Genomic DNA, 23,420 nt, shown 5'->3' on the forward strand with positions numbered 1-23,420 from the left:
TCAAAACTACAAGACTACATTTTGAAAAGGACAAAATTTTCTTTCTCAATTTTATTTTCAAAAATTTCTAACTCAAAACCTATAATACCAACAAAATTTAGGTCAAAAAATAAAATGTACGAAACTTTTAAGTTTACATTAAAAAATCCATTTTTTTTAAATCACGCCTAAAAAGTATTTAAAAAATTTAAATTTATTCTTCTCAAAAACGTATTTTCATAAATTCTCAAAACAAAAAATAAAAAACAGTAACAGGGTATATGAGACTTTTTAGTAGTTATACAAACTATTCATATAATTTTCGTTCAGAATTTCAAAAAATTAATTTTCGAGAAAAACGAATTTTAATTTTTCAATTTATTTTCTGTTTTGAAAAATTATTTGCCTTTTTAATAAAAACTTGAACAACTTCTTATATTTCATTGGCTGATCAAAATCCTGTAGTTCCGAAAAAAAGTTTTTGAGTTGTATTTTTTTTAATTTTATGTTTTGTAAACTTTAAAAAAAATAACTTAAAAACATTTAGACCAACATAATTTTAGTCAGAGAAAGAAATATAAGAAATGTTTTAATCTTTAATAAAAAAATATAAAAAAAAGAAAAAAAATTATAAAAATCACGCTGAAAAATATTATTTTAAAAATTGAAAGAAATATTTCTCAAATTTTTTTTTTTTAAATTCGGAACGATAATTATCTGAATAGTCCATACAACTACCAACAAGTCTCCCATACATCGGAGCAAGGGCACTGTTACCAGGAAAATGTTTTTTTTTCAATAATCAAGTGGTCATTTTATCTACTTAACCTCAATAAACAGTATGAAGGAAATCATCATAAAGTGTTGGCTTCATCTTCCAGTTGGATTTTTCATCATTATTTACTAACTCCACCCAAACAGCAACATAATAAAGTAATATGAGCTATGTTTCTGAGTTCCTTACTGTGCTTCGATATAACGTAAAATTCGATGCAACGCACAATTTCGAAAGCGAAATGTACGTTATATCGAAGTTTCCGAAGGATAAAAAGTCAGGAGGGCATCATACTCTGGAATCAATTGCTGCTGTGTTTGCATTAAAATGATGATTGATGTGATGTTTGAGTAATCCAACAAAATAACGCATTAATTAAAAAAAAAAAACGGACAACCATGACATGGTTTATTAATCATGAGACAAGGACATTCTAAACTGGTCTGCTCGTTTGATAAAAACCCAAATCGAGGGTCGGAATAGCGGCCTGTTAATTGGGTGGGGAGTTGCTCTGTATAAATCGATATTGAAAATTTGAACGAAGTGATGTAAACTTTTATGAAGATTTTTTTTTACTTGATAATTGAAATTCGAGTATAGAGTCATTTTTAATTTTGTTTACCAAAAAATAACAAACCCTTATCAGTTTCCTGCAACTCGTTCCACTCGTAAGCGGGAATTCCTTTGTAAATTCACGGCTAATACTGATATAAGTATTGAGTTCAATCCCTGATCGATCAGATATTTGTTTTCTCTGAGACGAACCAACCCAGTAGGAAAATTTGCAAAATTTTCAACATACAAAATTTTCTACATGAACGTTTGCACTATCAGGCCGTTATCGGGGGTCTAAGTAAGGCAGTAATTCCCCTGTAAAATCTCGGTCAATGTAAGGGCCTGGCCGGGTAAGGGAGTAAAAAGTGCCCCCAAACCAAATCACCAGCTGTATGGAAAATATTGTGTAGGGTACTAAATAAAACATTTTGTCAGTAGTACTATATATTTGAGTACTTATATGGTACACAATAGGATCTATGGTGAAAAATGCACCTTTTCGTTTTTTTCACACCATTCTCAATAGCTTTGAGACAAAAATATGAAAAAATAATACTGAAAGTACATCTCACTAAGGTGTATCGATCAATAGTCTCAAATAACTTTTTCATCAAAAAAATCAAATACTAAAAAAAAATTTAAATTAATTTTTATTTTTATTTCAAATAATTTTTTTTTATTTTGAGATTCAGTACTACTCTAGTTTGGATTCATATTTCATCCTACATCAATTTTAGGTATATGTGATTTTTTTTCTGAATTTTTAGAGTGTTTTTCGCGGTATAAAAAAAAATATATAGGGTAAGTGTACCAATTATGGAGGAAATATGTCATCAACTTTCAGGGATTTCCGAATAAATACTCTATTTGAATTCAGTTGAATTCATTTCTAGCAGTTTGAGCTCTGTTCTTGAAGATTCTCACTGATATTTTAATGATTAATCGACTAAATTGTGTAAAAAACATGTTTGAAAATGTCACTTCCATGTACCCATTATGGTAATAGTGTTCCTGAAGTTTCGTAATAAGTGTACCTATTATGGTAATAAGCGGTGTAACATGGGAAAAGTGTTAATAGTCGGAATTTTTGAGAGGTTTTAGAAATGCTGTAACTTCGTGAAAAACCAACGCATGAAGATGGGATACACATCATTTGAAGCTTCATTTTGAGTTTTGAGATGTAACACTTGAATGTCTTTTTGTGTGCAGGTGTAGAGAACAACATTATTGGAAAGAAAAAAAAAATTTTTTTCATCATAGCGTTTTATTACCCATGTCAATAGTTATTCCAATTATCCTTATCAATCAGCATTCATTTGATTCCAAGAAGGCTCCTGTAGGTTATTTTACTACAGGAAAAAGTTTTGATAGAATGAAAAATTTCCCTTTTTCTAATGAATAATCAATTAATAATGCGATTATTCCCCAAATCAGAAGGCGGCTTGGAAAATTCCAATAAATTCTGTACAAGGCTCATTAATTATTATCCATTGTTCGGAAATTTTTGCTTATTTTTTTTTCTTTTGCTTTGAACAATTATCTCCATTGACTTTCTCCTACGATAACCATGGATTTTGTGCCACATAGTTTCAATATGCAAAGAACATCAACCAATTATTTATATTCAAGATTAAACAACTAAGAACTTCAGAAAAGAATCTGAGGGAGGGTAAACTTAATGAACTGCAATTAAAAAAAAAATAACAACCATTACAAGTTCCGGTTGTGATTTATCTTCTGTTAATGAGAAATTATTGTTTCTTCTACCAAATGTTGGCCGGATAGGCAGGATACCGATAGTTACCGAATATTCGTTTCATCTCTAGAATAGACGGTTGTAGAGTGCTTCCCGGTCGGAAAATAACTGCCTGCTCCTCGTTGATAAACCTCTCTCTGAAGTGAGGGTTTTGACGCAGTTTTCGCTTCTCTCCAGGAACTGAACGAAGGATATTAACCCATTAATCTAAGTTTTAAGTATCAACAGAGTGGATTAAACAAATATGCTTCGGTCGGACACGCATAGTGCTATTTCACAACACTACTGAGCGTTTACAATCATAACATAACAACGTAAAACCATAATAGGAACATAGCAGATCTGCTTTTCAGCTCTTCTTTTCAATTTTGCAGCGATTTCGTTCAACCATGATAGGAACAGGGCAGCTTCCGATATTGCGACAATTGGCACGAAGATGTCAAATTGTACCAATTATAGTAATACAAAAATACAAGTTTATTTCGATAAAATCGTGTAAATTGGTCGAATCACAACAACAAGAAGGTTGTAATGTATGCGTCTACACTGTATTTGCATCAAAACAGCCGCTTCACAGTATGAAAATCTCATTATTTTGATCACATATTCCTTAGCAAAATGCTAAGAAGCAAGCATCAATGGGACACACTATTTTCAAAGTAGATTTTTCAACAAAAGAACAATGTTTCGCATGGAATCATGTATCTATAGCGATAAAGAAGAGATTTCTGATGTTTAAAATCGTATTAGCACCTTTAAAATTAATTTATGCTTTCTAAGCTAATAAAGAACGCACTCGTATTACCATAATTGTGGTGCGGTACTATTGCGGTGATAGGTACTTCTACCCTATATGTTTAGGCATTTCGAAATTTTGAAAAAAAAATGCTTTGAGACTCACTTTGGCTCGAATTTTTATTCAGATGCGTTCGTTTGTGTTATTTTTTTCCACATGTAGCAATTTTTTTCTTGAATTTGCGTTGAATGTGTAAAAACAAATTTGGACTTTGGCATTTTTTAGAATTTAGAGACCCAGAACTGCTTTACTATATATTTATTTAAATTTTGTTTTTCATATGCCTAAATTTTGTCGGTATTTTGAGAGCATTGCGCTGTACGAAGATTTTTTTCTCGTATCTTAAAATATATGAGATTATCTTTACATTGGATTTAGATGGTTTACCAAATTCATAGGAGTCAGCAGTACGATAGTGCTCTGTGAGAAAAAATAAAGTCTATGTGGAAAGATCATTCGGATTAATGAGAACAACACTTAAAAAATTCAAATTATTATTATTTTTTTATTTTAATCTTACAATCGAAAACTACGAATACAATAAAATAATCGATTTCAAGAAAATAAAAATAATAATGAAGAAAATTATATTTGTGTCTCGCAATGCTCTTAAAAATGTTGAAAAAAATACGCCACATGTAGAAAGAAAGACACATACGAACGCATTTAAAAAAAAATGAGTAGAAGTGGGTCTCAAAGTTATATTTTTTTTTCAAAATTTCGAAATGCCAGAAAACATGGAATGTTTTTTGCACTGCGTATTTCATTTTTTTTATTATTAGATTTATTGATGAAAAAGATATTTATGATATACCTTAGTAAGATGTACTTTCAGCATTTTTTCTAAGAATAAATTGTCTCAAAGCTATTGAGAATGGTGTGAAAACAACGGAAATTCATTTTTCACCATAGATCTTATGGTGTACCATATAAGGACTCAAATATATGGTACTAATGCCAAAATGTTTTATTTATTACCCTATACAATATTTTCCATACAGCTGGTGATTTGGTTTGGAGGGACTTTTTACTCATTTACCCAGCCAGACCCTTTGGAAATATAAAAAAATATTTTTTTGTACTGCGCACTGAAAAAAGTCACGCATATCTAGAAAAGCCGTAGGAGCACATTCAAATATGAATTAGAGTAGTACTGAATCTCTAAATCCCAAAGGAAAATTTTCTAAATTTCAATATTTTTTTAGTACTTAAATATTTGATGAAATTTTTTTATATTTTTTCTACATACACCGTAGTGAGATGCACATTCAGTTTTTTTTTTTTAATTTTTATCTCGAAGCTTTTGAGGACGAAAAGTACGTTTTTCACTATAGATCCTATGTTAAACCACATAGGGGTTTAATGAAACCGCCAAAATTCTTTATTTAATATCCTATACAATATTCGCTACACATTTGGTGATTTGGTTTCTACTCCCTTACCCGGCCAGGCCCTTTCTGAATTGGATTCAATTCCCGATTGGTCAAAGGTTTTCTCTAAATGGGAATTCACCTTATATGTCATGAAATATTTAGCGTCATATGTTCTCTCTACTTTTACTTTGCGTGTTGGTTTGAACTTTTGCAGGGGAATGACGTGATTTCATCATTATTCTGTCTTAGATATTGACGATGTCAGCCAATTTGAGCAACAAATAACAAATTTTCAATTTCAGTAAAAGTGATGAATAGCGAGTAATCCATCCTACAAATAATATACTCCTTAAGAGTGTATTAATTCCTTAGGTTTATTGATTTCTACAATGCATTAGTTTATCAGTTGAATACTATTTACGGAATAGCCGTTAAATTTATCAGCTAATATTTAATTTGATCGTTATTTCAACCCGTCGAACACAATAAACTATTTTTAGAATCTTTTTTTTTTTTCAAATGTTTCCAAAACTAATTTCAACCGATCGGTTTATTATTCATGGCTTTACGTTTGAATGCATTTACGACTAGCACTTTTATAATATTCATAAAATGTGTTGCTTGAATATTTCTCTACATTATTTCGGTTCGATTTGTTTGTACTTCTAAAGTTATCTAATATAACTGCGCCACCTATAGAGATTTTCTAATATAAACATCGAATGTTTCTCATGAATTCACCAGAGAAGTCCGAGTAAAGCTAAGTGCTGAACAAAAGTGTAAATTAAATTGCAAGATTTGTAGCTTTTTCCTTGAGACAACCTCTACACTACAGACACAGTTTTATTCTCTGTTATCCCAAACAAGGTTAGCTTCCTAACTAGCTTTTCCCCATTCTTCCCACACAAATCCAAACCATTGCATGCACAATAATACAGTGGCTAGTAACTAAATAAATTTTCAATTAATTTTCTTCCCTAGCTTCACCAGACAGAGCAGAACGAAGCTTCCAACAGGCACCTTAGAAGAGTTGGACGGTAGCTATCTCTGTTCATGAAACCGGCTGCCTTTCAACCGAATTTGCTAAAGAGTAGAAATTCCATTAAATTCAATTGAAGCAAATTTAATTCACCACTGTCCAAGGCTGCCCGACTGGCTAACTGGCTAGCTGGTGAACTAATGTTGTTCTCCAATCAAATCTGATCTAAGCCACGGAAGACTCGTCTTCTGGGCCTGCAATCTGAGCAAACTCTTCTGTGGCGAAAAAGTGGGGGACGAAGACATTAGGTAGGATAAACTCTCAGCAAAATAACAACGGCTACGGTAGCGGCAAAAGCAGCGCTTAGCAGTTTTATTGGTGAAGTTATGGGCCGGGAAAAGTTTTCTCACACTTTTCCGCACTGAACGACTAAAGAATGGTTGCCGGAGAGGGGACGGGAAAAGACTTTCCCACCGGCCATCCAGTTTGTTATTTTGGCGCGTTTGCTACAGATTCACAATATTGTCTGATTTGGGGAATAAAACAACGAATGGGAACTTTTTGTTCAAGACGTGAAGAATTTGTTTTGCGACCGTTTTTTAAACGGTTTAAACGCTGTGTCAGATGTGCTCGACCAGTGGTGTTGGGGAATTTTTATTTTGTACAGCAGAAAAGTCGAACGAACAACGTTAGCTCATTGAATAGTTGATTTCAATTTGATTATTTATGTTTTCGTTGCCAACCATTGTTTCCATCGGAGATTTATTCATAACAAATTTAATGAAAATGAATTGAAATTCAAGGCATATTTGTTTTCCTCGATGAATAAGACGTCCATTGACACATCACAATAAAATTTCAGGTTTTTAATCCTTTCATTCTATTGTTCAGTTGGTCCGCACAGAAGAAGGAGTTGTTATGAGGGTTTCACATTTATGTTATTAATAGCACAAATAATCCGAAGTTTTTGCTGCAAATCAAATTTCAACGATTTGACGAAAAATAGACCGACCAGTTCAAACTAAAAACATTGAGAAGCCAATGGGAGACCCCCAAAAAAGATGGAACCGGAAGAGTTACCATTCCACGCTGAATAAACAGTGAATAAATTTACTTCCAAAATATTTTTCATTTCCCTAATCTTCCAGCTGTATGTGTATCCCCTCTCCCAGCATCCCTCGATTGAGAAGCAGTGGTCGCTTCCGAAATAAAAACTTACCTCTCTAACCCTTTCCCGAATGAAAACATCCGGAAACGAGAGCAGCTCGCTCAGTGTCTGCGGCCACCGGGATGCTGGAAACCGGAGTGTAGATGTTTTTTTTTCTGTGTGGGCAAGTGTAATTGAATTAATGAAAAGATTGGTTGGTTGGCTGAGCTCCGTTTCCTCTTGATATGGTGTGGACTTTCATTCCCACTTTTTCGCTCGCGTGCCGACGGTGGAGCAGAGTGGGGTACATACCTAAAAGGAAGGGACGGCAGCGAGAAGCGAAGTAAAAATTCATTAGAATAGATGTAGGGAATGCAAAAAGGAGTAACTTAAATTCTCCCAATTTTTGGTACTATCGAGTGAAAATTATAAGATTAGATTCTTTTGGTGTAAATTTCATTTATACGTCCTTCAATATATATATATATATATATATATATATATATATATATATATATATATATATATATATATATATATGAAATTTACACCAAAAATTCAAAAATTTGACTTCATACCATACATATAACCTTAAATTTTGACCCCAATTTCCTATTTTCAATTGCGAATTTATTATTTTTGTGTCAAAAATATTCTAATAATTTAAACGTTGTTCGTTTTTTCAACAGAACGAATTCATTTAAGTTGTTCAATGACTGATGGCGTAACGCCCGCTTCATTGAACATCCATCTACAAATACACAAGTAACATCAATTCATCTAAAGCAGGGAGCATCTCCGACGAGCTGGAACCCTTTTTGAATGAGCACAATGAGTTATCGAAATTCTTCAAATCACATTTGCTCGGACTTCAAAATGACAATCACGCTATTGCCATCAACCCTGATAAAACATCAGCTGGAGAGCACGTGTGTAGATCCAAAGCACAAGCGCTGCTGGAATCATGATAGCACGGTGACACGAGAAATTTAATGTGAAGAAAAAACAATAATCTGGAATTCATCGTTGACACACACCGTTCATACGATCCTCGCTATGCTCTCCTTCAATGGCACTAACGTTCCCAAGGTTTGCCTTCTCAACGTAGTACTACTTGCGTCATTTTTATTAGTAAATAGTTGAGATTTCTATGACGAACAATACACCATGAATGTATTCTGGAGTGGCAAGCTCTAAAATACGCGTGACTACAGTGCAAGTCAGAAGGGTTTCTTTAACGAAAAATCTCTTGCATAAACATTAGACCAACGAGACCCCGTCACAGATACTTAATTCATTATGAACATCATTTCTCATTTCGATTTAATATTTATGAACATGCGACGAAACAGAGGGCGCGCTCGAAGGATTTTTATGTTTATCATATCATGATTTGACATGGTCAAGAAACGCCAATTCAAGATATCGTAAGCTGTGCCAACAATTTATGGTCGACATATACGCGAAGGTAGAGATTGAACGACTGCAATTCTTAGTACACAATCAAAAAAAGCGGTGCGAGGAATAATACATTCACTTGCGAGACACTATCATGAGCAACGCCGACACAGCTTTAGTTATAGCCAGGCCAAAGCGCAATGCATTGTCATGACATTGCGCGTGTATTCAAACACAAAATGAAATTCGATCGTATTCGTCCCCACATATTGTTGGTTGTATTCTGTTGAATGGAAAAAGCGCAATTTTGCATTCTGTTCAAGCTCAAGTCCAATCGAGTTGAGCAAATGAGACAACCTTGCCACGCAATTCGACGTAAACAACATTGGGCTCCATGTTCCATTTCTATGAAGCAAAAATAGTAATGATTTTTCGGGTGGAATAAACACGCAAAATTTAGCATTCAAACACATTCAAAACAAATTTAGCATCCAAACGAAATCGAATAATAATTTTCATTAAAATCTCAACAATTTAGAATTATTTCCGGAATTATGCCGATCAGATAGAGAGTAAATTGAACCACAAATACGGATGACTTATTTTAACCATTGTTTCGCGACAAGGCGAACGAATTTAAGAGTGTAAAAGTCGATTTCGATCGAATTGTAAAATCCGATCACTCATATGCATATATGAATATTGAGTTCTACAAATCGGTGAAGAGTAATAAAAACATCCATGAATAAAGGAAGCAATATGGCTGTGTTTCAAACTTAGATTACCGATGTGAATATTCCTCGATTGAATGACAACGATAAAATAACGCAATTCCAAACAGGCCGATTAATCAGCTCCATTGAAGTTAGCTGGCGTATCGTTGTTTTTCAATTTATGAACGAGACCAAGCTGTTATAAACTAAGCCATGTTGAAAATCACATGCACGTATTTTCTAACAAGGAGACAGCAATAAATATTGATTTTCTATATTTCAATTGTTCTACATTACGACAAACTTATTTTATTTTTTTTTCAGTTGACGTTTAACTTTTAAGAGATCAAACATGTCAGTTACGTTAATGAAATACACCAAGAAACATCATATAATATTTCGTTCAAATCATTTAATTCGTTTTTTTAATCGGTCACATTCGATTTATTTTAAAGATCGTTAAAAAATTCAAACACACTTACAATACATTAGTGTGTTTTATTCAACACCCAAAATATTCACTAGAAATAATTTATTTGGCAGAACAACGTTTGCCTGGTCAGCTAGTTTATATATATATATATATATATATATATATATATAGATATATATATATATATATATATATATATATATATATATATATATATATATATATAGATATATATATATATATATATATATATATATATATATATATATATATATATATAAGTTATAGTTGCTGGGCAACGTTCGGGTTTTTTTAAAAAACTTGACTTGACTGCGCCAGGTCCTAACTAGAACTAACTAGATTTTATTTTCCAAAAGCTTTTATTAATCACAAAACACTTCGTCAGCATTCCATGCCGTTGTTGTTGTCCGTCCGTTGTTTATGCGGCAATTATGCCGTTCGAATTTGATACCGCCATGGGTGGCGGCAATGCAGCTGCTGTTGATAATCTATTGTAGGGTTCTCTGACACACCTGTCCGTAACTACTCCCCCCCTTGGAGACGCAACGTCCCGATGCGTTTGACTCAATAGTTCCATATCGAGTTGTGGCTCCTGATTATTATTTGAGGATTTTTGTGTAAATATCCTGATTCTGAGATTATTGTTTTTCAATAAACAAATTGTGTTATATCTTCTAAAAAATGTCTATTTTCATTTTGCAGGTCATCTATCGTTTTCGTTTTTTCGAATTTTTGTACGGAAATTTGCAATCCTTGGAGAGGTAAAACGAATGGCTGATTTTTCTCCGTAATTTCTAGGCTTGAGAACTTAGTGTCGTTTATTTGAATGGAACAGTTATGATACTCGATAAAGGCCGTTCCTGTTAGGTTTCTTCCAGTAATTCCGCAGGTGGATGTCACATGTGAATAAGTTTCTTGTTTGATTAGTACATGATTATCTGTTATGGATTTAATCACATTGTCCGTGCTGCATGATTCAAAAGTGCAGTTACCTGGTAATCCACGTAGAAGTTTCGAAAAGCAATTATCTTTGCTGAAGTCCAAAACGCTATTTTTAGTACAGATTTTGTTTCCTTCGACTTGTTCGCATTCCTTCGTGATGAAATATGTCTTTCCTGTGCTGATGATGGCAATCTTCGATGGTAACTTAAGTGTCTTGTGATCTCTTGGTATTGTTTCTAAAATTAAAGAACTATAAGGTTCTTTTTCAATTACTGGAATTTCTATAACAAATGTTAATTTTGACTGATTAAAATAAGCGATGATATTTAGAAAATCATAAATTTGTTCATAGTTGTTGATAGCAACTCCCTTTTCTTCTAATTTTTCTAAAGCAAATTCTAATTCATCTGGATATAAAATGTGTTTTGATATTATTTTTTGTTTTGCTAAATGAATCGATTCTATGATGCATTCAATATGGAATTTTAAATGATCGAGGTTTACATTGATATTGAGCACTTCTTTGAGTACTTTCAAATCCCTACTGTAGCCTGTTTCGTTTCTACTCCCTACTAAATTTTTTGTTATCAATGCCTGCTGATATTTCAATTGCTTTATAATGTCGTTTATTCTATCTTGCATCCTTAAATTGATTTTTATTTGCCTGTTGTTTTCTGTGATTAATTCTGGGTTGTTGAATTTCAGTTTATTCAAATCGTTAGAGATTTCAATGAAGTCCTCGTGATTCATATTTCCTGTGATTTCCTTTATTCCTGTTCCTACAAAATTTAGTAACCCTCTTTTGGTACGTTTTCTTGGGAGAAGGCCGAAATAGAGACTTTGAATATTACTAAATTTAGTTTTTAAAATATTCGTAAGTTCTGAATAGTCTTTAAACGAGGCGAGTCCATCGATAATGACTTGCAGTTTATCGAAACTTGGCCGAAAGTCCTCTAAGTCTATCATATGATAGATTTTGTGATCGCCGTCTTTTAAAAAGCTATTTCCTGTTACCAATATGAGCAATCCGGGATTGTTGCTAAGATCCGTGATAACCATCTTGGTTGCGCATAGTGGGCTACTACAAAATACAAGATATAAAATTAGCTTGATGTCCATGATTATCGTCGCCTATAAAATAAAAAAAACATTAGAATGTTGTTCGAGGAAGTAAGTTTGATATTATAATAGTTTTTATGATATTTTTTTTTTCCAGGTCCTATACACGGGGATATTCCTAGCGGCTTCAAGTAGAGGAATAAGATTATCAATTGCTTTAATAAAGCTATGAAGTTTAACTGGGTTGCCATCAAAGCATGGCAAATCCCTAATTATCTGTGGAGTCTGTAAGGATTTCAAAATCCTCTCCACTGGAGATAATTCTTGATTAATGTTAGGTACTGCTGCTGCTGCTGCTTGACCTACGCGAGCAGCTTGCACAGCGTGAGCGGCACCTGCTGCTTCTATTTCAAGCTGCTGGATGTGGTCATCCCGGTCCTGAACCGCGGCTTCTAATTCAGCTACACGTTGTTGGAGCTGGTAAGGATCCATTTTTCAAAATTGGAGTTTTGTTTATATCAGTACAAATAATGCTTTGGAACGTTTGCGTGCGGAGAACAAAATTGATAAATTCCCACTATTCAATGCACTGGTGAGTAAAAGCAAACGAAAAAAAAAACTTCGAGGAATCCACTGAATTTCTTTTATTGAATAACAACACAAAAAAAAACAGACCGTATGTGGTTTATTTCAGAATGAATAAAACTTTTTCACCAAGGGAAATTTAATTGAATTCACTTTTTTTAAAAAAAAAGATAATGTTTCATTCAGCAACTAAAAAAAAATTAATGCCGTTCACGAAATTCACCGGAAAATTTGAATTGATTAGTTATAATTCTCGAAGTTCACAAAAAAATCGTTGAATAAAATAATCACAACTAATTACATTAACTGCAACATTTTTCTTCGAAAATTGATAAAATTCACACAATTCGGTAATAATAACTAACACTCTAAATCAATCAATCAGTAATCAATTATTTCTGCACAAAAAAAAATACAACCAATTTTCACTCGGTTGGGAGAAAACTTAACACTAGCACTTTTACATAAGCTAATCTTAATAAATGACTTACAAATTACTGCTCACCTTGACGATATGCTGTCGTCTCGGTGGCTGATAGAGCGTAGCTCGGATGCTTCGTTGTTGTCCAGCAAATTTTCGGTAAGCCGCCGAAAATAGCTCCAACGAAATCACTGCTCACTTTGGCGATATGCTGTCGTCGCGGTGGCTGATAGAGCGTGGCTCGGGTGCCTTGTTATTGTTCCACAAATTTTCGGTAATCCGCCGAAAATAGCTGCAACGCTGGAAACACAACTTTTAACACCAACTACCGACACGCGCCAGTTATAGTTGCTGGGCAACGTTCGGGTTTTTTTTAAAAAACTAACACTTGACTGCGCCAGGTCCTAACTAGAACTAACTAGATTTTATTTTCCAAAAGCTTTTATTAATCACAAAACACTTCGTCAGCATTCCATGCCGTTGTTGTTGTCCGTCCGTTGTTTATGTTTATCCGATGATGCGAACCGATGCTGTCGAGATGTTTATGTTCCCATTTCCAGTCTCCGGGATCGCTGAATCTGCACCTCGCGCGCTTATCTGTTGGCGGCAATTATGCCGTTCGAATTTGATACCGCCATGGGTGGCGGCAATGCAGCTGCTGTTGATAATCTATTGTAGGGTTCTCTGACACACCTGTCCGTAACTTATATATTATAATTGTTCTCCTAATTAGGCAACATTCTAGCAAAGCTTTTCGACACTTTAGTGGCCCCAATGAGTTATCCAAAAGGCAAGAAAAATCTCCCTAAATCAGATAGAAAGTGAAACACGTTAAAAACATCGAGCAAATCCGACACGATTTTCCTTCCAAAGTCCGCAATCCTTCCCAACTCGCAACTATCTGTAGCTAGATAGCGTGTTCCCTGTCGAAAGCATAAATAAAAACAGAAAGGAATAAAAACAATCATGGATAGCATCAAAGGATATCTGCAGTGTGCTGTTGTATGTGGATGATGAGAATAGGAACATCATGTGAACTGAGCTAACGTAAATGGTGTAGGTCATGTATCAATTTCTCTAACGGCCAAATTCAATCTTCTTGCTATTTTCAATATAAGCAATATCTGATGCTGTCATATTTTGTTCGTTCGCACGAGGGCATTTTCCCGATACGAGAGCAAAATTTGGAGAGAATGAAAAGTTTCTCTTCGCTTTTTGTAGGAATATTGCATTGTTGTTTCTATGCGAAAAAACATTATTGGTTTATAAATATTTAAAGTGTTTGATCACTATAAAGATCCTTCCTTCTAAAAGAAAGACGTGACCAGAGATTTTTGACCGCGGAAAATTCGCAAAATATACATATACAGGGTGGACTCGATTCTCGGATTTCTTTTCACTGTATATAATCGAATCCTGTATGAAATCGAGTCGAATAAAAATTGTTTTATTCGTTGTTATACGTATATTTTTAATTTTTGATTCTTAAAGTCAGAAAATACTCTCACATGAAAAAAATAAATTTATCCAGAATCTCTCAGGAGAAGATAGACGATCATATTTGTGGAAAAAGATCCTTGTACCCATATGTTTTTATTTCAACAATGACAGAGTTGTAGAACTTTTTTTTTTCTTTCGGACTCTGTTGCCTCGACTGGCTCTTCATTAAAAAGTACGCTACGTAAGTCGATTCTTCCATGCTTCCATTTGAAAGCTGTGAAAATTTAGTATAGAATATATTAGCGAAACATCTGAATTAGTGGATTCAATGTGTCATTATAAGTTTTATCTCAGAAATTCATATTAAACTTGATTGCTTCAACTAAATTAAGATCGATCTTCTCGGATCGATTCACTGATTGAATCGGTGCCAAAGAATCGATCTTCAAAATGTCATTTTTTTTCTATTTATCTTGTAGCGGACCGGGTTTCCAAAGACAACCCGGAACCTACGGTCAGCTCGAAGAAAGCTAAAGGCTTAGCTTTCCCACCCGTTCTCTCTTAAACGACTGGCTTAAGCGCCACCTCTTTTAGGGACTGATCGCCGCGTTCGTGGCCCAGCTAGAGGCCTGACACACAGACCCAATCTGTGTCCTTTTACAAGGATTGGAGAACGGTCGAGCTGTATCAATTCAAGTTCGCGAAGGCTGACAGAAGACATGCGTAGAGAACTCCAGGAAAATTACCAACAACCGAAAATCACTCCGAATGTGACGGAAAACCACTACAGGGTTTTCTCATCACAGGCAATGCTCAACAAACAATCCACCAGACCGACACGGCCATCTGGGAAACAAAGAATCACCTAAGAAAACTTTGCACATTTACCTCGGAACACGTTAACGGGAAATCTTAATGAAATAAAATGAACGATTACAGGCAAGCAAACCATTTGTCATGACAATTGTCATGCGTAAATGCGAAAACAGAATAGAAACATACGGTATGAGGCATGATGTCGACGCCAACCTCTCTCAGTTTCTATTCTGTTTTCGCATTTTCGCATGACAATTGTCATGACAAATGGTTTGCTTGATTACAGGCTTACATTTACATTCAGGACTTTTACTCCTAATCTAACAATGACGATAAACATCCTGGGTGGGCTACGGATTTCATAATTTACATTTATTGTACATATAGCTTTGCTTAAACTCGAATTTGGGTCGAATCCCAAATAGTCAAAGGATTTGAATCTAGTGTCAATCTACAATCTTCTGAAGTAGGGAAGTTTGAAGTTCTCCGGTAATAACTCCTGAGGAATTAGATTCTTGATTATCCAACGATTCGCGTATTTATAAGTACAATAGTTTTGAATTCAAGAATTATCAAACGGAATACGTACCATTTCATTATGGTACTCCCACAAAGATGTTCAAACACTAATGGCGTTGAAGTTGTGATTACGAACAAGCGAACTCAAAACCAATAGAGTGTAGAAGTGAGCGTTAGTGTGTTGCCTGCGTGCAACGTGTACTAAACTTTAAATAAGTAGATTATAGCATAAGGTACGATGGCCAATCCCTCGCTACTATTTAAGTGATGCTGCGAAGAAGATACCGTACAATAGGTTCATTTATCACGGCCAATTATGTATTTTTGAATGTCCTATAGTCCAGTCTTTATCCTAGATTCTAAGTGAAAAGTAGTAATTGTCCTGTTTCTGCAGTAATGTAAAATTAAATGTAGTCTAAGTAAAATTAGTAGTTTTATTGAATAAATGTAGTATAGCAAAAATTTGTTCAAATAAATGTTCAATGTAATCGCTCGTTTCAATTTTCGTATTCGGAATAAATTTGCGAAAAAATTTAAATTGTCGCGAAAGTTGTGGTGGAATACTTTAATATTCAAACAAGAAACAAGTTGTCTGTGGAGCAGTTGATGGTTTTATGTTTCCGGTCTCAACTATATGCTAATGAGTTTGAATAGACCATCTTAAAACGAGGATCTATCAAAGTAGCTATGCCAAGTGTATCCATCGATTGAATATCTATGAATTCCTGTTTTTGTTGTACCAGGAACATCGCCTTCAATTATTTGACTTGTTCTGTGGTGGGACACATTGAATCAATTTTCTGAAATCATACATATTAGGTAATATTATTCCGAAAAAAATCAAAAATAAACCTCCAACATACTTTTCTTAGATTTTTCAACATTGAGATTATCTTCCCTGAAAGAGAAATGTCTCTTCTTCCAGTTCAGTGATCATATAAGCCACTGGTAGTTGTAAGGTAGTGACATTAAAGCCGATGCACATTAAAAAGAATTTCTAAGATCGAAAAAATCGAAGGAAAAAGATCGATCGATCGATGATCTGCCGTTTTGTGTGCTAACCCTACCCGTATTTCGAATGCTTATAACTCGAACATTTCTTAATAGATCGGAAAGATGTTTGCATTAATTGATAGGAAACATTTCTACGCGTCTATCATAATTAATAAAATGATATTTTTCATGAGATGAACAATGTCAATCGTTATCTAAACGCTCTAACTGCCAAGTTTTGATTGGCCCGATTTACTGTTTCCCCAACTCAGACAAAATCGATGTACCTGTGGAAATCCGCTTTACAAATATACATGTAAATCGAGGGTATTTTTGTTCCAACCGAGCTGTGTTTCCCTACCTCAAGAGACATAAAAATAGTGGAAACCTGAAATACTCAGAGATTTGTGCATAAAAATTAAATTCAATTCAAAGAATTTATGTTGTAACTCGTGCTTATTCAGATAACGTTTTCAATTTTCTCCTAAAACTTGATTTGAAATTTCGTTCGTTGATGCAAAACCTCATGGAATGGGCCAATTAGGTCACAAATTTCTGCATAACTCAAGAACTAATCAATATTACACATATTTCAACCAAAAATATTCCAACCAAACATGACAATTGAAAATTTTCGGAAATCTCTGAAGGAGAAAAGGGAAATTCGGAAAATTGAATTCACATATGTTCTACAATTACATAGTGACAAGTGCTGTTAGTCCATTTGATGTTTGCGCTAGCGAAATTGATCTTTGTTCGAAACTGGAAATGGATTTGCAGGTGATGAAACGCATTTTCTATATCTTCTTCTATATATACCAATAAAAAGTGTCGCCGAGTGTGTTAATAAGAGCAGAACTCGAGAAAGAAATTGTCCGATTTAGGGCTGTCTTTTTTATATCATATTTTCTGTATAAAACATTCATTACATGTAACGGAGAAACATGTTATTTTCAAGTGGTTGAAAAATCTTGAACGAGAATTGTGTTTGAAAACAATCTGATATTTTTTATCCCATTTATTTATTTTAGGCTCATTAGCATTTTAGCTGTAACAGAGCCGAATTTTAATCGTGTACATGTCACATGGTTATCATATCTATAATTAGCACATTACACAGTTGCCATTCGCCAGTATTCCTTCTATATCATTACATATGGTACATTCACACAGTAGCCATTTAGGCGTAAGAGTATTTTCTTTCTGTTCTTCCATTATCCACAGTTGGACCACCGGACAGCGGAGACAGTTGATTGATCATTGTTGAGTTATTTATAGAACAGTAACGCGATGTGTCTGGCAGAGCAGAGCAGTTGTTGTATGGATGAATCGATCTTATTTCGACCGTGGATCGATCTCCATCGCTGATGATTGTTGCGTGGACGTAGCTATTCTGTAACAACACAAAGATGGTCAATGAGGGCCCTGAGTTTTGAACTCACGATCGATCGCTTACTAAGCGAACGCGCAACCAATGTGGTTACGGAGACCCCCTTCAATCTGATATTATAATGATTAGTTTTGTTAGAAAACTTAGGAATTTTATAGTAAAAGCTAAATTCAACGGAGTCGATTAGAAGATCAATCAATGAACAGTTCTGCGATTGGACCCATGAACTTGCTCATATTAAGTAAACGTGAATGTTTGAAAGTATTGATAGCAAAAAACAAATGTTGGGCGGGACGAAGTTTGCCGGGTCAGCTAGTATCTATATAAATGGATTTCTGTCTGGACTCTTATGGACTCTGAAACTACTGAACCGATCGACATGAAAAGTGGTATGTAGGGGTTATTGGGGTCGGGGAAGGATCTTATGACAGTTCGAGACCTCTTCCCCCTCTCTAAGGGGGGGGGGTCTACCATACAAGTGAAACACAAATTTCTACATTACTCGAGAATTAATCAAGCAAATGAAACCAAATTTGGCATAGCAAGATTTTAGGGTGCCATAAATGTTTCTATGGTGGATAGACACTCCTCCTCTCTCTCTAAAGGGGGGCTGCCATACAAATGAAACACAAATTTCTGTATAACTCGAAAAATAATCAAGCAAATGGAGCCAAATTTCGCATGTGAAGGTTTCAGGGTACAATAAATGTTTCTTTGGTAATAAGACACTCCGCCTCCCTCTCTAATAGGGGGCTGTCATACAAATGAAACACAAATTTCTGCATAACTCAAAAACCATTCAAGCAAATGGAACCAAATTTGGAATAGCAAGGTTTTAGGGAGCGATAAATGTTTCTATGGTGGATAGACACTCCTCTCCCCTCTCTAAAGGGGGGCTGCCATACAAATGAAACACAAATTTCTGTATAACTCGAAAAATAATCAAGCAAACAAAACCAAATTTGGCAGGTGAAGGTTTTAGGGTGCAATAAATGTTTCTTTGTTTGTGAGACACTCCGCCCCCTCTCTAAGATGAAACACAAATTTCTCCATGACTCGAGAACAAATCAAGCAAATGGAGCCAAATTTGGGATGTGAGGATTTCGGGGTACGAGAAATGTTTCTATGATGGTATGACACCCTTCCCTCTCTGGAATGGTTGACAATTGAAATTTTTCGGAAAACTCTGAAGGAAAATTGGAAAATTCGAAAAATTTAATTCGCATGTGTTCTACAATTACATATTGGCAAGCATTGTTAGTCCATTTGACGTTTGCGGTAACGAAATTGATCTTCGTTCGAAAGTGGAAATGGGTTTCAATGTGATAAAACGCACTATCTATATAAATAAAAATGGATCGCCCAAAGTGTTGACAAAAGCAAAACTCGAGAAAGGAATTGTCCGATTCAGAGCTGTCTTGATTCTAGCATATTTTCTGTGTCAAACATTTATTCTATGTAACGGAGAAACATGTTATTTGCCAGTGGGTGAAAAATTTTGCACAAGAATTCTGTCTGAAAATAATCTGATATTATATTGTCTCGTTTTGGCAGAAGTACTGAAATTTTATAGTAAAAAATAATTTTAAAGGGTAGATTAGAAGATCAATCAAAGAACAGTTCTGCGATTGGACTCATGAACGTGCGCTTAGTAAGAAGACGTGGATGTGGTAATGAAAAATAAATTTTGGGCAGGACGAAGTTCGCCGGGTCAGCTAGTAGGTATATAAAAACGCTAGGATTACCCTTTTACTTTTTTCACAATTTTTCCCTGTTGTAGATTAATCACCAAATGCTAAAAAATTTTAAAAATTACCTTAATGAAAAATCGTCCTGCTCAAACCAGAGATCGAAATGCTCACCGATTTGAGACGAAAAACATCCATTTTCACCCACAGAGAAACATAGCTGAAAATATAGGAGGCGAGAGAATATTATACGCTCACTTCGATTCTCGCGAGAAACGCAGAGCCGATTTTTATTTTTCGGTGAGTTATGATTGCCGAAAAATGGTCTCGTTTTCAGTGACTCCTTGATGCCGATAATGGTTTTTCACTTCTTCAGTACAGCTGAAAGCATGCGGCAATATTGGGTTTCATCGTGAAGTGAATATGAGATGGATTAATATTTGTACAATTCACATGCTGTCCAAATGCAGATCGTTTGGACGCTGCTCTAACAGACTAGTGTTGGTAAAGTTAGCTTTGATTTTTAGCTCCATATTTTCAGTACCAAATGAGAGACAAAAAAACATTCTCGTTGAACTTCCGAGATAGAGATTTTCGACATCTCTTTCTCTCTGAAAAAGAGATTTCGGTGAAAAGGAAGAGACGAAAATATCAACAATACACGGTTCATCGAAAACTAGATTGATTGAATGAATATGTATCGCGCAGCCGAGCGAGAATTTCGATCTCTGGCTCAAACCATTGTAGGGGTATGAGGTGGGACCATCATCACCATTGTTTGAAAAAAACATTGAGAAGAGACTGCAAATATGCATAAGTAAGGTAAGGTAAGGTCATACCCACAAAAACTTAATGAATTAAATATTCGGTCAACTCTGTACTTTTGGCGATCATTGAAATTTTCCACATTTATTACACTCGATGCTCTTTTATCGATTAGCGAAAGTTCAAAAAGCTTCCGACGTGAAGATCTCCTGGGAAATTCCGTTTCCCTCGCAATGAGCAGTGGGTTCCCTTTGGCTGTTTATGTATTTATCTTTCCGTTGTTGTGTTCGTACGTGGCAAGCTGATGAGCCAGCTATCATAAATAAGCATTATTTGTTCGTCGCTTGTCAGAAATGCTTCCAATCACGTGAATAATAGTGGCCGAGCGTGTGTGCGAGAAAAGACGGAAAAACCAAGTTTGAAAGCAAGCAATATTGAGCATTTTCCCGAACAGCAAACGGCGATTTGCTTTAAGTGGTGTTTTTTTTGTTTTTCCTATTGAACGCTCGGATCGCTTGGATCGAGGAAAACAACCTCCCTTCTACCGAGCGTTGTATCGTTTGGTGATTTTTTTTCTTACGATTGAAAATGCTTTTTTTTCTCTCACATTATGGATGCTGCTACTGCCACTTCCAGCGGACGCCAGCAGGAATCGCTTCGAACAGAAAATCAAATAAAAGCGGTCAGTTTTGGTGTGTCCATTTTCGGGCCATCGTTGCACAAGCGAATGGCTTTCAATTTGATTGGACTTCCTGCGACTATGCAGCGCTGCACCAACGTGAACATGGTACTTTTTTTGCGTCCATGTTTCCTGATTTTATTCTTCGAATTGCGCATCCGATGAGGTTCTTAAAGTTGAGCATAAAAAGCGCTTTTGGGCGAAGATCGATGTTCGCTGGGTGGTTGACAACCCCCATCAAAAACATGCTCTCAAGCAAATGGATTCGCTTGAATTAATTCTCAAGCAGTCACGTGTACCGATGCCGGCGAGCAATTGGGATTCGCTCATTGTCGAAAAAGTTAACAATTTTTTTTCTCTCCCACCCCATCCCGTGCGCATCATCATTAATTTTTGCGAACTTCATTCGATAATATCGGATGTTTTCCTCCGAACAGAACCGTGGTGACGCGCTTCATTAAGCGCAGTAATTACTTTTGGCGACAACGTCACCACCGATGATGGCTCGGATTTCGATCTGATTCTGGTTCCACATCGTTTCTCCCGGGAGGAAAATGTTTTTCAAATTGATACGTCTATTCGCATCCGCTGCAGCCCACATGACAAATTCAACGTTCATTCGTGTTTATTTTGTTCGTCCCGTGACGGGGAGAATGGCACCACCAACTGACGGATGGAATATTCCATCAGTAGATGGGAGAAGGACGAAAAACCATTAAATAGGAAGGATCTTTAGTGAAAATTTTCCAACGATTCATTCCCAGAATAATTGCGTAAGATTATATCGCTTAACTCAGTGATAAATTATTTACAGCGTCTATTACCCACTCTGTTTATGATTATAAAAATAGGTTCACGAGTAATCCTAAAAGTTTTACTTTACATCCCCACCCCAAAGCCGTGTCGTAGCTTACGAATCAGCAAGCAATTCCGAACAAATTATCCGTTGATTTAATCTTGAATCCTTCCTCCGTTTGTCATCTATTTGTCCCTCCGCTGTGTAGTAACTTCCGGTCGAGTGCGTTCGGAGAAAGACGGATACTTTATGGGTTTCCCAAGGCGGACTTTTGTGGGCGAGTTATCAGTTATTTTGGGGTACAACAGCGCTGCTTCATATGGTCGTCTTCCGCCGCAACGATGATGACGATCATTGACCCGGACGGGAATGACTTTTGGGTCCGCATAAAAATTCACCACTTGATCCCGGAGAAGTAGCATCCCGGTCTTTATTTTTATTCGACCCTTTTCTCCAACGGACACGAAGCCCTTCGGTGCTTCCGCCCAATATTGTCAACTAATTCTAAAGGGGTGAAAACAAAAGCGACAGTGACCGGAAATGGATCGAATTTGGATAGGGATCCATTGCTCAATGAATATGTTTTAGGCGGCATCCAAAACGCACAACCTGTCAGGTAACAAAATTTGATATTCTCCGTAACGTAATCGTTTGACCCTACAAAAAATACACTCCCTATGAATATATACCGCAATTATCGAAATTATCCGATGACGATGACAAGGTTCCCACGGTCGCTCGGCACGTGACCCACAGCGACCCAGCACGTGTATACGGTGAGTTGGTGTATGGAACCGAACATTGGAATGTCAATTTCTTCGATGCTCGACATCGATACCTCTGTGTAAATACAAGTTCAAGGGAGACAATTTTGCGGAACAGAAAACTTTTCTAATTAATTCGACCCCTTTTTCGACTGGAATCTTCTCGGCCCCCCTTCCCACCTCAACGTCATCCTTTCCAGCAGCAAAATCGACAACGGCAACAGTATTTGGCTTGAAAAAGTTTTGCCGGACGGATTGTTCGCAATGCCATTGAAGTTGGTGGATAACAAGCAACACAAACAAAGGGGAAAACCCCCGACTGAAGAGAAATTAAATAAATTTAAAAAACATTAGACCAAGATAAATAAGTGAGCGTTCGGTTGGAAGGAAGAGTTATACAAAGTCAATGAAAACATAGCTTCGGTAGTGTTTCATTTTTGATATTTGTTTTTCACTGTGTGGGGATGAGGAGCTTACGAAGGTTGGTTTACTGATCCGATAGATAATTTCTCAGAATCGTGTTTACTTTGAGAATTATAAGTGACATTTGGAAGACAAATATTAAATCGAAATAATTATACTTAGAAAATACAGTGACTGCAAAAAAGAGATCCACGCCTTCAAAGATGAGTTGAACA

At 35.6% G+C, this 23,420-nt stretch overlaps 1 protein-coding gene across 1 annotated transcript in view; it reads right to left on the reverse strand.

The window, feature by feature from the left end:
* Positions 1-21,757, reverse strand: part of LOC129765671 (uncharacterized) — an 89,979-nt gene extending 68,222 nt beyond the window's left edge. Inside the window, exons 1-3 of the mRNA XM_055766080.1 lie at positions 21,697-21,757; positions 13,017-13,181; positions 7,433-7,536 (exon numbers count right to left, since the gene is read on the reverse strand). Of these exons, the coding sequence (XP_055622055.1) occupies positions 7,433-7,536; positions 13,017-13,181; positions 21,697-21,757 (330 nt within the window). The remainder of the gene's footprint in view (positions 1-7,432; positions 7,537-13,016; positions 13,182-21,696) is intronic.
* Positions 21,758-23,420: the final 1,663 nt, after the last annotated feature.

This window comes from Toxorhynchites rutilus, chromosome 2 (genome assembly GCF_029784135.1).
Source record: "Toxorhynchites rutilus septentrionalis strain SRP chromosome 2, ASM2978413v1, whole genome shotgun sequence".
In the NCBI taxonomy this organism is placed as follows: Eukaryota; Metazoa; Arthropoda; class Insecta; order Diptera; family Culicidae; genus Toxorhynchites; species Toxorhynchites rutilus.